General features: G+C 43.8%; 1 protein-coding gene across 2 annotated transcripts in view; it reads right to left on the reverse strand.

The window, feature by feature from the left end:
- RCC1 (regulator of chromosome condensation 1) overlaps positions 1-15,147 on the reverse strand; it is a 39,788-nt gene that overhangs the window by 9,282 nt on the left and 15,359 nt on the right. For both annotated transcript variants that reach the window (XM_073564154.1, XM_073564155.1), the window contains exons 4-6: positions 9,737-9,916; positions 5,779-5,875; positions 5,460-5,582 (exon numbers count right to left, since the gene is read on the reverse strand). In XM_073564154.1, coding sequence (XP_073420255.1) covers positions 5,460-5,582; positions 5,779-5,875; positions 9,737-9,916 — 400 coding nt within the window. The remainder of the gene's footprint in view (positions 1-5,459; positions 5,583-5,778; positions 5,876-9,736; positions 9,917-15,147) is intronic.

The raw sequence follows: 15,147 nt of genomic DNA on the forward strand, positions 1-15,147 counted from the left end.
GCGTCAGAAAATATCTGCAGTTTCAGCTAACGGGTTAGCAGACGATCAGGGTAGTTTTTTCCGGTACCCAATCGCGAGACTGCCATTATTCAACAAATAACGGTGATCACATTAAAAAAATAAATAAATTGAAGTCCCATTTAAAAATCATCTCTTCTCTGACATGATCTAGCATGACAGAAAGAAATTATGTCCCCAAGCCCCTCAGGGTACCTTAATCCTGGATCCGCCATCCCATGGCCCTCAAAAATAAGTAAAAACGGCAAGCACAAGCAGAAATTATTCCTATTGCTCCCTGACTTTTGAACACTGTGATAGTGTATCTCAGTGAACAAAATACCATGATGCACCCCCCCCCCCCCTTGTAGTTTCTGGGAGAAAAGAGATACGCTACATCCAAGTGATGTCAAATTTCTAGTTCATTTTAAATACATTCTTCCCCAATCTCTATACAGGCCCACTCACTGATTCCAAGATTGTAGACACCTGTGATGCTAATTAGTGGACACACCGTGATTTAACATGTCCCTTTTGTCACATTTTCAGGGGTACCATCATTTCTGTCCAGGCCTATTCCGGAAGTTTTTTTTTTCTTTTTTGTTTTTTTTTTAATTCTGTGAAGGCATGGTTGAAAAGCAATGTCAGATGTTCATTTGCATAGATTTTTGATTTATTATTACTTTTGTCAGATTCAAGTTATTTCTGTGACCATTGTGGGTTTTTCTGTCATTAAACGAGGGGTACCAACAATTTTGACCTCGCTTGTATGATCCGAGTCAGTTATGAATGCCTAATGAGATTCCTTTGTTTTAACAACTCCCAAGCTCTCCCAACTATGATCGCCTTATCAAATTGAGAGCCTCAAATTTCCTTCTACAACATTTACCGCATTTTTCGGATTATAAGACGCACTTTTATTCCACAAAATTTGGGGGGAAAATGGGGGTGAGTCTTACAATGTGGCTATCTGAGATCTTGGTAACGAGATCTCCATCTGCGTATGCGCCGCCCCCAGCAGCCATTTTCCCGGAGTCCACCGCACAGGAAAACATGGAACTGTGGGGGCTCTGGCCCTTCACAAAATGTAGGTAGAGCCCCCCCGCAGCACCGCCACCAGAACAGCACAGCACTGTGCGGCACATTGGAACACCCCCTCATCCCAGTCTGCGGCCTACAGCAACACTCCACTCTTGCCTTCTCCTGCAGCGACCCCGCTTCACCGCAGCCACCACCCCCGGTAAGCAATAAGATGCATGGAATATAAAAAGCACCACCATTTTATTACAAAAAGTTTTTCCCATTTTTCGCCTCAAAATTTGGGGTGCGTCTTATAATCCGGAGCGTCTTATAATCCGAAAAATATGTAATTCCTATACCCAAGCAAAATGTTGCAGTTGATGAGTCCCTCATGGGTTTCAATAGCAGTCTTGTCATTCCCTCAATTTATCCCTTCCAAGCGAGCCAAATAAGGTGTAAAATTGTATAAAATGTGCAACAGCACAACAGGGTACACGTGCACCTTCCTAATACATGAATGTATGCCAAAAACCCAACAAACTGCCTTCAAACAACTCCTACTGGGTAAATTTGTCAGGAAACTAATAATGCCAGTTTTTCACCAAGGGTAACATGTGTACACAGACAATTACTACAAAAACTAGTGCAATAAAACGGTGTTCCTCTGAACGTACAAGATAAATACATTAGAGGGTATAAATTACACAAAAAAAAAAAAAAACCAACACACACCACATCTATGGGGGTTTTCTGTTGAACCACACAGGCTCTGCAAATATAATATTCCAAAAATCAAATGGTACCCCTCCTGTTCCAAGCCATATAAAACTTTTTGACTATACGTGGGGTATCATCACACTCAAAAAAAAAAAAAAAAAAAAAGTGGGTAACAAACTGTGGTAGAAAACAGAGGAAAATCCAGCGTGTTGAATAAGATACAAAAGTCTGAGGATTTTAAAAAGTCGCACCACTGTGGCATGGGTAAGAAAAAAAAAAATGTGCAAATCTAACAAATGTCTTTTGGAATTCAATCCTTATTCATTAAACAAACTAAAACTGTGGGGTTTATTTTTTGGTGTTACCTCTTGCAAAAGTAAAGTTTGGGGCTAAAGCAACATTGCCTGGGCATAGTAACCAACTGTGGTTAGTTATAACAAATTATAATGATTATATTGCAAATAAAAACAGTGTATCTAATCCTATCCTGTGTGATACTGACTGCTGAGCCGTGTATCTAATCCTATCCTGTGTGATACTGTGTGCTGAGCTACGTATCTAATCCTATCTGTGTGCTGAGCTGCGTATCTATTCCTATCCTGTATGATACTGACTGCTGAGCCGTGTATCTAATCCTATCCTGTGTGATACTGTCTGCTGAGCCGTGTATCTAATCCTATTCTGTGTGCTGAGCTGTGTATCTAATCCTATCCTGTGTGATACTGGGCTCCCCCTGCAGTCTGTGTCAGAGGGTGGTCTGTGTTGGCACAGTAATAAATTGCGTTGTTTACAGCTTTACAGAAGGACGATAACACCATAGAAATAATAAAAGGCCTCCGTTACCACAACTCTCTACAAAGAAAACTGTTGTTGATAGCAACCAATCACAGCTCATTTTTCGTCTTTTAAACAGCTCTGGGACAGTGTAGCGAGTTTTGAGTGGCGAGGTTGGTGTATGTATGGTGAAATGTGTGCTGAGGGTGGTATATGTGTTGAAGCACGTGGTAGTGCGTGGCGCATTTTGTGTGTGTGTTCATATCCCCGTCTGTGGTGAGTATCCCATGTCAGGGCCCCACCTTAGCAACTGTACGGTATATACTCTTTGGCGCCATCGTTCTCATTCTTTAAGTCCCCCTTGTTCACATCTGGCAGCTGTCAATTTGCCTCCAACACTTTTCCTTTCACTTTTTCCCCCAATATTATGTAGATAGGGGCAAAATTGTTTGGTGAATTGGAACGCGCGGGTTTAAAATTTGCCTCACAACATAGCTTAGGATGCTCTCGGGGTCCAGACGTGTGACACTGCCAAATTTTGTGGCTGTAGCTGCGACGGTGCGGATGCCAATCCCAGACATACATACACACACCCACATTGAGCTTTATATATTAGACTCACATTCCACTTTGCCTTAATTCCTGTGTAGCACCTGAAGGGTTTTAAAATTTCCTGACAACAGGTTTTGAAGTATTTGGGGGTGCGCTCGTTAACCCTTTTCCCACGTTGGGCATAATAGTACGCCCACATCGGAATCCCTCCCTTTGAGCCTACATCTTTCCCGGCATATGTCAGCTGTTTTGAGAGCCGCGGGTGGAAATGCGATCCACCTGCAGCTGTTAACCTGTTAAATGCCGCTGTCAATCTGACAGCGGCATTTAACTTGCGCTTCCGGCAAGCGTGCCAGAAATCCCGCCCATCGGTGACCCCGTCATGTGATCCAGAGGTCTCCAGCAGACCTCTATGGTTGTCATAGCCAGATTGCTATGAGCGCCGCCCAGTGGCAAGTGAGCATTTCTGCTACATACAGGCGATCTGTTAATCGCCTGTATGTAGCAGAACCGATTGGACAACTGCAGCTTCTAGTCTCCCATGGAGACTATTGAAGCATGCCAAAAGTTAAAAAAACAAAACCAAAAAATGAAACGCATTTGGTATCGCCGCGTTCAGAATCGCCCGATCAATATATAAAAAAATTTAAAAAAAAAAAAATGAAAAAAATAAAAATTTAACTGGATCGTTAAAATGACGCGATAAAAGATTCAAAATTACGTTTCCACCTTTATGGAATTTCCAATATATAAGCCCCTCAAACTTAATTTAAATCTGAATAGATCCCTAAAAAAAACAGGACTTATAAATTTGTTCGACAAAAAAAAAATAAAATAATTGCTGCCAAACTTTTCACCTCAAAAAAAAAAAAAAAAAAAAAAAAAAAAAGATGCAGATGTAAATTAGTCTTGTGGGAAATATTAATTATGTGTGATAACTACCACGAGGAGAGAGGGGATACACCCTTCAAGGACAGGAAACCTACAGACATAGAAGGGCGGCACCTCTCCCACGCATCAGTTGGATTACAGAGCACGAAAGGACCTGCAATGGTTATTAGAACAATACAAAATTTTACACGCAACACCATCACAATCCCAATGTGACTTTACATACTAGTGAAAGAAGTGCTCAGCCACACTCTACGGGAGGGAATATAAGCATGCTGTCATTGGTTCCGAAAAATCCCATTACAGGTAAGACTTTCACCCATGACACACAAACATATACACACTGGTAGTTTTTTTTTTTTGCGCAGAGTTGCAGTAACCACAAACACTGGAGTCTTTATTCCCCCCCACCCCTTACAGCATTTTAGAAACCAGTCAGTTATATTTTAAGTGGTTAGAATTTTATATCTTATGGACACCGTAATACCACATACTGTAGGGATTTTTTTTGTTAAACACTTCTTTTTCAAGTTTTTTTTTTTTGTTTTTTTTTTAAATTTCCTTAGGGACTTGAGCCTGCTGTGATCATCTACTCACATATGCAATACAGTAGTGGTGCCAGCCATAGATTGGTCATCAGGAGCAGAGTCATGGCAGGCATGGGAACTTGAGCAGGCTGTTGGTTGCCAGACTAAGGGCTGTTTCACACTTCTTTTTTTGTGTGTCAGTTAAAATCCGCCAAAATGGCGGAAAGCAGATCCGTTCCTAACTGATGGGAGGGAGGGAGACAGAGGGAGGGAGAACAACTTTAAAGGAAGAGAGGGGGAGGGAGAGACAATGTTTTCCGTCCGCCAGAAAGGATTTCAGGGTTCAAGTTCTGACTGAATTCCTTTCTCCGGACATGCGCACTGTAAAATGTGGATCCTGCAGCAAAAAAAAATGTTGCATGGTCCGTCCAGGCATGTCGGCGGACGCAAAAATTGGCGGATCCGCAAAAAAACGGATCCAATGGATGGCCATCCGTTAAGATCCGCCGGTCATGCAACTCAATGGGGAAAAAAAACGGATCCGCCAAAAAAAATGGCAGATCCGTTTTTTTTTGTTTTTTTTTTAAAGACGGCAGATTTTGACTGATGGTCAAAAACGGAAGTGTTAAACAGGCCTAACTCACCAGCACCCACTGACAGTGGCATTTAAACTGGTCAACAGTAAGCGGATTTCAGAACCACTCACTGCTCTTAGAGGCAGAAGGCTGTGTAACAGATAGCACCTGCCCTGTTTGGAGAGGGATTGATTTCGGACCTTGCTCCATACACCCAAACCCACTCCATGATGTAAATCATCTGTAATAGGACTGGAAGGGATAAATGTGTCAAGATGAAATGCATTTGTTCTACTCTACCAGCCAGGATTCAGTTATGTCTTTACATGCCCAGTGTCAAATTTAGAAAGTATGCTTGGAAAAATGAATTTTAAGATAAAAAAGACAAACAAAACACACAACTAACCTAGGCCTCTACGTCCTCCTCGATTAGTGAACCTCTCTGGCACCCTCCCAAGCTGGCCCTGCTCTCCACAGCCAGATGTGTAAAGGTGCCCATCTGAGGTAAGCATCACCAGATGATCATTCCCTTTATATATTAAAAAAAAAAAAAAAAATATAATATAAGACCAGCTGTACAAAACAGACCATTACATAGAAAATTGTATAGCAGGATACACCATGTGCAATATGTAGTATACAGGTTTCAAGGTAACCAGATAATTGATTTACAGCACAAGTAACCATCACAAATCAGTATTATGTCATCTTTAACATTCACTCACCTGAGGCTATTTTGACAACTGGTGCATTTATATGAACTTGTATGGGCACCATACTTTTCTTCATTGGCTCAAGTAAACCAATAACACCATTGTTATCCTGCGTACAGTAAAATATAAATAAAGTTATGCTCAAGATGCAATAAGACAAGAATCAAGCATAGCAATACACAGAATTGCATTCAACATAATGGGAAAGAGCTAAAGTACCAGAGAAACGTCAATGTGTCAGTTACAAATGCACTGTGGCCCTTTCACACAGCTGGGCTAAGGTTTTAGCAGTTTGTTTCTTCCAGCCAGTCGCAGAGTTTGGTGGGAAAAGGATATTTTCCCAAAATATGCCTATTTTTAATATTGTATACCATTGTATAAAACACTTTGAACATGGCAGAAGTTTCGACCATCACTGGCATCAGAACAGCTGATTGCACCCCTGACTAATTGCCGCACACCAACTGATCAGATACTGGTGGCCTCTCTGAAAGTAGTGTCCAAACCTTTAGTATACAGTGGGTACAGACAGTATTTAGACCTCTTTAAAATTTTCACTCTTTGCTTCATTGCAGCCATTTGGTAAATTCAAAAAAGTTCACTTTTTCCTCATTAATGTGCACTCTATCTCGACTGAAAAAACAAATGTAGAAATTGTTGCAAATTTATTAAAGAAAGAAAAACTGAAATATCACATGGTCATAAGTATTCAGACCCTTTACTCAGTATTGAGTAGAAGCACCCTTTATGAGCTAGTACAGCCATGAGTCATCTTGGGAATGATGCAACAAGTTTTTCCACACCTGGAATTGGGGATCCTCTGCCGTTCTTCCTTGCAGATCCTCTCCAGTTCCGTCAGGTTGGATGGTGAACAGCCATTTTCAGGTCTCTCCAGAGATGCTCAATTAGGTTTAGGACAGTGCTCTGGCTGAGCCAGTCAAGAATGGTCACAGAGTTGTTCTGAAGCCACTCCTTTGTTATTTTAGCTGTGTGTTTAGGGTCATTGTCTTGTTGGAAGATGAACCTTCGGCCAAGTCTGAGGTCCAGAGCACTCTGGAAGAGGTTTTCATTCAGGATCTCTCTGTACTTGGCCGCATTCATGTTTGCTTCAATTGCAACCAGTCGTCCTGTGCCTGCAGCTGAAAAACACCCCCATAGCATGATGCTGCCACCACATTTCACTGTTGGGATTGTATCGGGCAGGTGATGAGCAGTGCCTGGTTTTCCCCCCACACATACCGCTTAGAATTATCACCAAAAGGTCTATCTTCGTCTCATCAGGCCAGAGAATCTTATTTCTCATAGTCTGGGAGTTCATGTGTTTTTTTAGCAAACTCTATGCGAGCTTTCATATGTCTGGCACCGAGGAGAGGCTTCTGTCGAGCTGCTCTGCCATAAAGGCCTGACTGGTGGAGGGCTGCAGTGATAATTGACTTTGTGGAACTTTCTCCCATCTCCCTACTGCACCTGTGGAGCTCAGCCACAGTAACCTTGGGGTTCTTCTTTACCTCTCTCACCAAGGCGCTTCTCCTACGATTGCTCAGTTTGGCTGGACGGCCAGGTCTAGGAAGACTTCTGGTAGTCCCAAACATCTTCCATTTAAGGATTATGGAGGCCACTGTGCTTTTAGGAACTTTGAGTACTGCAGAAATTCTTTTGTAACCTTGGCCAGATCCGTGCCCTGCCACAATTCTGTCTCTGGAGCTCCTTGGCCACTTCCTTTGGCCTCATGATTCTCATTTGGTCTGACATGCACTGTGAGGTCTTCTATAGAGAGTTGTGCGCCTTTACAAATCAATCTGTTTAATTAGACATAGCTGGATTCTAGTGAAGGAGTAGAACCATCTCAAGGAGGATCACAAGGAAATGGACAGCATGTGACTTAAATATGAGTGTCTGAGCAAAGGGTATGAAAATACTTATGACCATGTGTTATTTCAGGTTTTTTTTTTTTTTAATAAATTTGCAAAAATTTCCACATTTCTGCTTTTTTTTTTCCAGACAAGATGGGGTGCAGAATACATTAATGAGAAAAAAAAAACAAAAAAAAAAAAAAACACACACACCTTTTTTCAATTTACCATATGGATGCAATGAAACAGTGAAAAAATTAAAGGGGTCTGAATACTTTCTGTACCCACTGTAGCCTGGGAAGTGGGGAGGGAAAGAATATCTGACACTGAAGAGACCCAATTCAATATGGAGTTATTTCAAGTCAGTGCTGCACGGGGAAAAAAAAAAAAAAAAAAAAAAAATGCTGAGTAGTTCATATCAGAAACCCATCAGTAGACATTGTAGTTGAGGTCTTGCTCCTCGTCACTGCTCTCTGCTTTGCATATTACGTTTTCCCAAAAACACAGCCTTGAACATAAAAGTCTCCATAACAAGTTGGGCATCTTGAATATCTTGAGTATTCACCCACCTCCCTGGAGATTCATCTAAGAAGAAAAAAAAAAAAAAAAAGGAGTGCTGTCTAAAGCCTAATCATGCAAATTGCTGATAGTTGCCCAAATAAGTTTGTATCAACCTTTACCCCTTCGCGCCGCAGCCCATTTTCTTTTTGCGTTTGTTTTTCGCTCCCCTTCTTCCCAGAGCCATCTTTTATTTTTCAGTCAATATGGCCAAGTGACAGCTTGTTTTTTGCGGGTTTGAGGGACGAGTTGTACTTTTGAACAACATCAAAAATGGGAAAAAAATTCCAAGTGCGGTGAAACTGCAAAAAGTGCAATCCCACACTTATTGTTTTTTTTTTTTCCTTTCACCATGTTCACTAAATGCTAAAACCTGCCATTATGATTCTCCAGGTCATTACGAGTTCATAGACACCAAACATGTCTAGGCTCTTTTTTATTTAAGTGGTGAAAAAAAAATTCCAAACTTTGTTATATATAAAAAAAAAAAAACAAAAATTGTGCCATTTTCTGATACCCGTGGTGTCTCCATTTTTCGTGATCTCGGGTTGTGTGAAGGCTTATTTTTTGCGCAACGAGCTGACGTTTTTAATGATACCATTTTCGTGCAGAAATGTTCTTTTGATCGCCCGTTAATGTAATGTGACAGCGACAAAAAAAAACAAAAACCTAATTCTGGTGTTTTGAAGTTTTTCTCACTACGCCGGTTAGCGATCAGGTTAATTTTTTTTATTGATAGATCGGGCGATTCTGAATGCGGCGATACCAAATATGTCTGTTTGATTTTTTTATTGTTTTATTTTTAATGGGGTGAAAGGGTGGTTTATTTAAACTTTTTTTTTTATTTAGAATTTTTTTTTCACTTTTTGCATACTTCAATAGCCTCCATGGGAGGCTACAAGCTACCATAGCTTAATCGGTTCTGCTACATATAGGTGATGCTCAGATCACCTCTATGTAGCAGAATGATGGCATTGCTATGAGCGCCGACCAGAGGGTGGCGCTCATAGCAATCCAGCATCAAACACAGAGGTCTCAGAGACCTCTGGTTATGTCGACTCATTAATGACCCACCCCCCCCCCAGATCATGTGACGGGGTCGGCGATGCACGTATTTCCGGCACGAAGCGCTTGTTAAATGCCGCTGTCAATGTTTGACAGCGGCATTTAAAGAGTTAATAGCCATGGGCGGAGCACGATTCCGCCTGCAGCTATTGCAGGCACATGTCAGATGTTGAAAACAGCCCACATGTCCCAGCTCTGAGGTGGGCTCACTGCCTGAGCCCACTTCAAAGGGGGAGATGCGTACTATTAGGGTGCATGTCACCAAGGAGTTACAATGAGTGAGGCTAGAGATTCTAATCCTTCAGAACACTTTCTAGATATAACCTGAAGGACCGTCTACACAAGCTTGATCTCTGCAAAGAGAACCAGCACCTTCCATAAGTCCAACTTAAATAAAAGAGCATTCTGAAATGCAAGTCTACTCACATTTGGAGAGAAATTAGAAGGCATCGGGTAAGAAAACATCTCATGCAGATTAAACAAGCAAAAATTACCCTAAAAGATCCAAAAAGGAACACACGTCCATCCGCTGTCAGCGCCGCGGTGTGACTGTCTCCTGCTGAGACCTGCACCACCTTTTCTGCCAAATCGACCTTGGCTGGTTGAGTTTCTGATCCTTCTTCTGTGGTGTCCCGGCCCAGTGCCCCTTCATCATTACAGCCAAAGGTATAAATCTATGGTATTTAAATAGAGCAGTCGATATTTCTGCATCTCTTGGCAGGAAAAGTGCAGTGTAAAATAGGTAAGTTTCTACAAGTGTTTTTGGGGAAGATTTTTCACCACTCATTAGTATGGCTGAAATCTGCAGCAAAAACACTAAGGGTATGTGCACACGTTGTTTTTTGGGTGTAAGGATTTTGGAGAGAAAACCGCAGGTAAATCCGCAGGACAAAAGTCCTGCGGTTTATCTACGGTTTTACACCTCATAATGGATGAGGTGTAAAACTGCAGCATTTCTGCACCAAACAATTGACATGCTGCGGATCGTAAACCGCGCGGTAAAATCCGCAGCATGTGCACTGCGTTTTTTTTTTTTCCCATTGAAAGTCTTAGTTACTCACCGGTTAACGGTATTTTTCGGAGTCCATGACAGCACCACCTGAGAGAGGGGATCCGCCCTTTAGGAACAGGAAACCTACAGATAGAAAAAGGGTGGCACCTCTCCCACGCATCAGTTGGATTACAGAGCACAAGAGGACTTTCAAGGTTAATGCATGGTTTATGTACAGTATTCTTTACAATTATAAACTTTTATCACCAGTGAGCATATACAAGAGAAAGACGTGCACACCCAAATTAAACTAAAGGGAGGGAATATACGGGTGCTGTCATGGACTCCGAAAAATACCGTTAACCGGTGAGTAACTAAGACTTTATTCGGTCGTCCATGACAGCACCACCTGAGAGATTTACAGAGAGTAATATCAGCTTTAGGGAGGGACTACAGCCTGCAGCACCCTTATACCAAAAAAGAGAGGTCTGTGGAAGCACCCAGGTCTAGCCTATAATGACTATAAAAGGTGCTCGGAGAGGACCAAGTAGCCGCCTTACATATCTGGTCAATGGAGACTTCTGATCTTTCGGCCCATGAGGTCGCCATGGCCCTGGTGGAATGCGCCCTCAGCTTCCCGGGTGCGACCTGCCCTTTGAGGTGTATGCTATTGAAATCGCCTCTCTAATCCATCTGGCTAGTGTATTTTTCGATGCCCTACAACCTTTCCTGGGGCCTTGATGAGAGATAAATAGGGCATTATCTTTCTTCCAGGGATCGGTGACTGTCAGATATTCTATGAGGCCTCTCCTAACATCCAGGGTGTGTAGTTTCTTTTCCTTCTCGTTAGTTGGATTAGGGAGGAAGGATGGGAGAACTATTTCCTGTGTCCTATGGAAACTAGAAACTACCTTAGGCAAGTACGCTGGATCAGGTCTAAGTATTACCCTATCCTCTTTGAACTGTAAATAAAGAGGACGCCTAGATAATGCCTGGATATCGCTTATTCTGCGGGCTGATGTTAGAGCTACCAGGAAGGCTACTTTGAGGGACAGGTTTTTTTAGGGAAGCCGACGAGATAGGTTCGAATGGGGTTTCCATCATAGCAGTGAGGACTAGGTTCAAGTCCCACGGCATGAATCTTTCCTTCATTATTGGCCTGGATCTACTTGCCACCTTAATGAACCTGCTTACCCAATAATTACCAGCGATGTTGCAGCTAAAAAGGGCCCCCAAGGCTGACACTTGTACTTTAAGGGTACTGGTAGAAAGCCCCATGTCCAGACCTTTTTGTAGGAACTGTAATATCTGAATTATAGGTGCTGAATCCCCAGCGACTACTCCTGAGTTTTGAAGGAATTTTTTCCAAATTCTAACATAAATTTTCGTGGTAATGATTTTTCTACTCTTAAGTAGGGTGTTAATTAGGTCTGAGGAGAAGCCCTTCTCTTCTAATAATGACCGTTCAAACTCCACGCCGTCAGATGTAGGCCAGCCACCTGAGGATGGAAGACTGGGCCCTGGGACAGGAGATCCGGGATGTCCGGCAGAACCCAAGGATCGGACACCGACATGGTCCTGAGGCATGAGAACCATGCTCTCCTGGGCCAAAATGGAGCTATAACTATAACCCTCGCTCTGTCTTTCCTGATTTTCCTCATCACCAGGGGTAGAAGAGATAGGGGAGGGAAGGCGTATGCTAGTCTGAAGTCCCACTTTATCAGGAAGGCATCTACCGCCAGAGGATTTAGGGAGCAGAATTGTTTCAATTTCCTGTTGTCTCTGGTGGCGAAGAGGTCTACCTCTGGATATCCCCACTTTTGTACAATCAGATTGAATATGGAGGTGTTTAGGGACCATTCCCCTTGCTTTAGCTGATTGCGACTTAAAAAGTCTGCCGTGATGTTGTCTCTTCCTTTTATATGCAACGCTGTTAAAGATAGAAAGTATTGTTCTGCTAGTTGGAACAACCGCTCTGCTACAATCATCAGGGGTCTGGAACGGGTCCCGCCTTGGTGATTGATATATGCCACGGTGACCTGATTGTCGGAGAACACTCGCACGTTATGGCCCTCTAGATACACAAGGAGCTTTTTAGCTGCCTGCTCCACTGCTGTCAATTCTTTTAGGTTAGACGACATTCCTAACTGATGATGTTGCCATTGGTCCTGGACTAGTATTTCACCCATATGAGCTCCCCAACCGGAAGGACTAGCATCCGTGGTGACTATGCGGGTTACGTTATACTCCCAGGGCACCCCTTTAGACAAATTATCCTTGTCTAACCACCACTCTAGGGACTCCCTTGTGTTACGGGACAAGGTTAGCTGTCCCTCCAAGTAACCCCCAAGGACTTTTTGATGTAATAAGACCTCGCTCTGTAGTTTCCTTGCATGAAACTGGGCCCACAGGACTGCCGGGATACAGGCCGAGAGAGAGCCTAGAAGGGACATGGCTTTCCTGAGGGACATGGTGGGGTTATTGGAGGCGTTCAGGATCTGATAATGGAGGCGAACAAGCTTCTCCGGAGGCAGACGGCATTCCTGTTTCTCAGAATCTAGGGTTAGGCCCAAGAATTGTTGGACTCTCATTGGTTGCAACCGAGATTTTTTGACGTTCAGCAACCATCCTAACCGTTCTAGGGCAGACATTGCCTTTTGTAGCTGTTGTAAACAATGATTCGCCGTTTTGCCTACAATAAGAAAATCGTCCAGGTAGGGGATCACCAGAATGTCTGATTCACGTAGATGGGCCATGACCTCCGCTATCACTTTAGTAAATACTCGGGGAGCGACTGCCACTCCAAAGGGGAGGGCCGCATATTAGAAATGTCGAATTGACCCATCCAACTGAACCGCCACTCTGAGAAACCGCTGATGGCCTGCATGGATGGGTATATGGTAGTATGCGTCTTTTAAATCTAACACCACCATAAAGCAGTTTTGGAACAGCAATTTTATTGTAGATTTAATAGTTTCCATTTTAAATGGACGTATGACCAGAAACTTGTTGAGGGCCTTAAGGTTTATTATCGTCCTAAAGGAGCTGTCTGGTTTGCGGACCAGGAACAGAGGGGAGTAGAATCCCTTCCCCCATTCTCCCTCTGGAACCTCTATTAGGACTTTCTTGGCGCACAGGTCATGAACCTCAGCCTCCAGGGCAGCTTGTTCTGAAGTAGAAGACCTGAGTGGGGTAATTTTAAATTGATCAAGGGGAACCCTAGAAAACTCTAGTCGTAGTCCCACGGCTATTATCCCCAATATCCAGCTGCTATTAGAGATCAGAGACCAGGATGGGTAGAAGGCAGCTAGTCTCCCTCCTACCGGGGCAACTAGTCATTGGGGCGGCTTTTTCGTATCCCGAGCTGGACCTTCCTGGCGCCCCCCTCCAAACATGAATCCTGTACCTTTCCTTTTTTTCTCATCCCATCTGCCCTGATCTCTGGACGGCCTTCTCCGGAAAAAACCTTTCCTAGTAAAGGGACGTCTGTAAGAGGGGTTCGGGAGACTGGGAAATTTCTTTTTGTCATCTCCAGCTTTTTCTAATAATTCGTCCAAGACGGGGCCGAATAGGTACTCCCCCTCGCAAGGAATAGAACAGAGACGGGACCGGGTTTGAATATCTCCCGGCCAGCATTTTAACCAGAGCGCTCTTCGCGCTGCATTAGATAGACCCGCGGCTTTAGCCGCCATTCTTGCAGAGTCTGCTGAAGCATCGGCTAAAAACGCCGCGGCATTCTGAATGATCGGCAAACTTTTCCAAATAGATGTTCTTGAAGCTCCGTCTTTTAGCTCGGAATCCAGCTGATCTAGCCAGACCATCATGGATCTGGCTGTACAGGTGGCAGCTACCGCTGGTCTTAATGCGCCTGCTGACATCTCCCATGTCCCTTTAAGAAAAGTATCTGCTTTTTTATCTAGCGGATCTTTCAAGGAGGCCATATCGTCAAATGGTATGGCGGATTTTTTGGACGCTTTGGCTACTGCTGCGTCTAGTTTCGGGGCTTTATCCCATCTGTTTACTACCGGGTTATCAAAGGGGTATCTCCGCTTAAAGGCTGGTGGCATGGTGCCCCTTTTTTCCGGTCTCTTCCATTCTCTGTCAATTAGGCTCTGGACTTTATCGTTTAATGGAAAAGCTCTGAGTTTTTTGGGGTCTAGACCCCCGAACATTATGTCCTGTGCTGAGAGTTCCCGTTTTTTGTCCGCTACCCCCATGGTGGACCGTATTGCTTTCACTAATCTGTCCATCTGATCTAAGGGGAAGCAGAACCGGCTGGAGTCTTCATCCGAGGAAGACGACGAGGAGGCCGAGGAGTCCGAGGAGTTGTCACCTTTCCTAGGGGTGACTGAGGCCTCCGAGCCTGAACCACTAGCCTCTCTTCTCCTAGAAGGTTCACCTTGAGGTAAGACTTTCATTTCTGCCCTGATCATCTCTCTCAGGCTTGAAGTGAAGTCAGGTGTCTCTTCCGCTACCTGCATAAACGGGGGAGAGTATAAGGGCCTGACAATCTACCCCTGGACTCCCTGTTTTTATTAACCCCTACCGTCTGTCGTATGCATGGCTGGGATAATTTTTTAGGGTGGCCATCTGGTAGGGGGGAACTACAGAGGGCACATTCCCTGTGCTTCTGTTTTCCCGTAGCTTTCTTCCCCTGCAAAAAAACATAAGGGAACACTGCATGAGGGTACATTCACGGAGATCTCTTACCCATGCAGATGAAGCAGGTACCGGATCACGGAGGGAGGCAGGGGGATCCTTTAGCCTGGAGGAACTTTCGCGGCTTTGGTCGCTTGTTCGTCTCTGCTTCTTCTGCTGGCCACTTGTATGCGGTTTTGTCGTGGCCTGTTTTTGCAGGCGCTCCTGCGCCTCGTCCTGCTGGTCTATGGGGGCTTCCGTCGTATCCATCGCTGG

Source organism: Dendrobates tinctorius, unplaced genomic scaffold (assembly GCF_039654945.1).
Source record: "Dendrobates tinctorius isolate UK_male_01 unplaced genomic scaffold, ASM3965494v1 ptg000015l, whole genome shotgun sequence".
Classification (NCBI taxonomy): domain Eukaryota; kingdom Metazoa; phylum Chordata; class Amphibia; order Anura; family Dendrobatidae; genus Dendrobates; species Dendrobates tinctorius.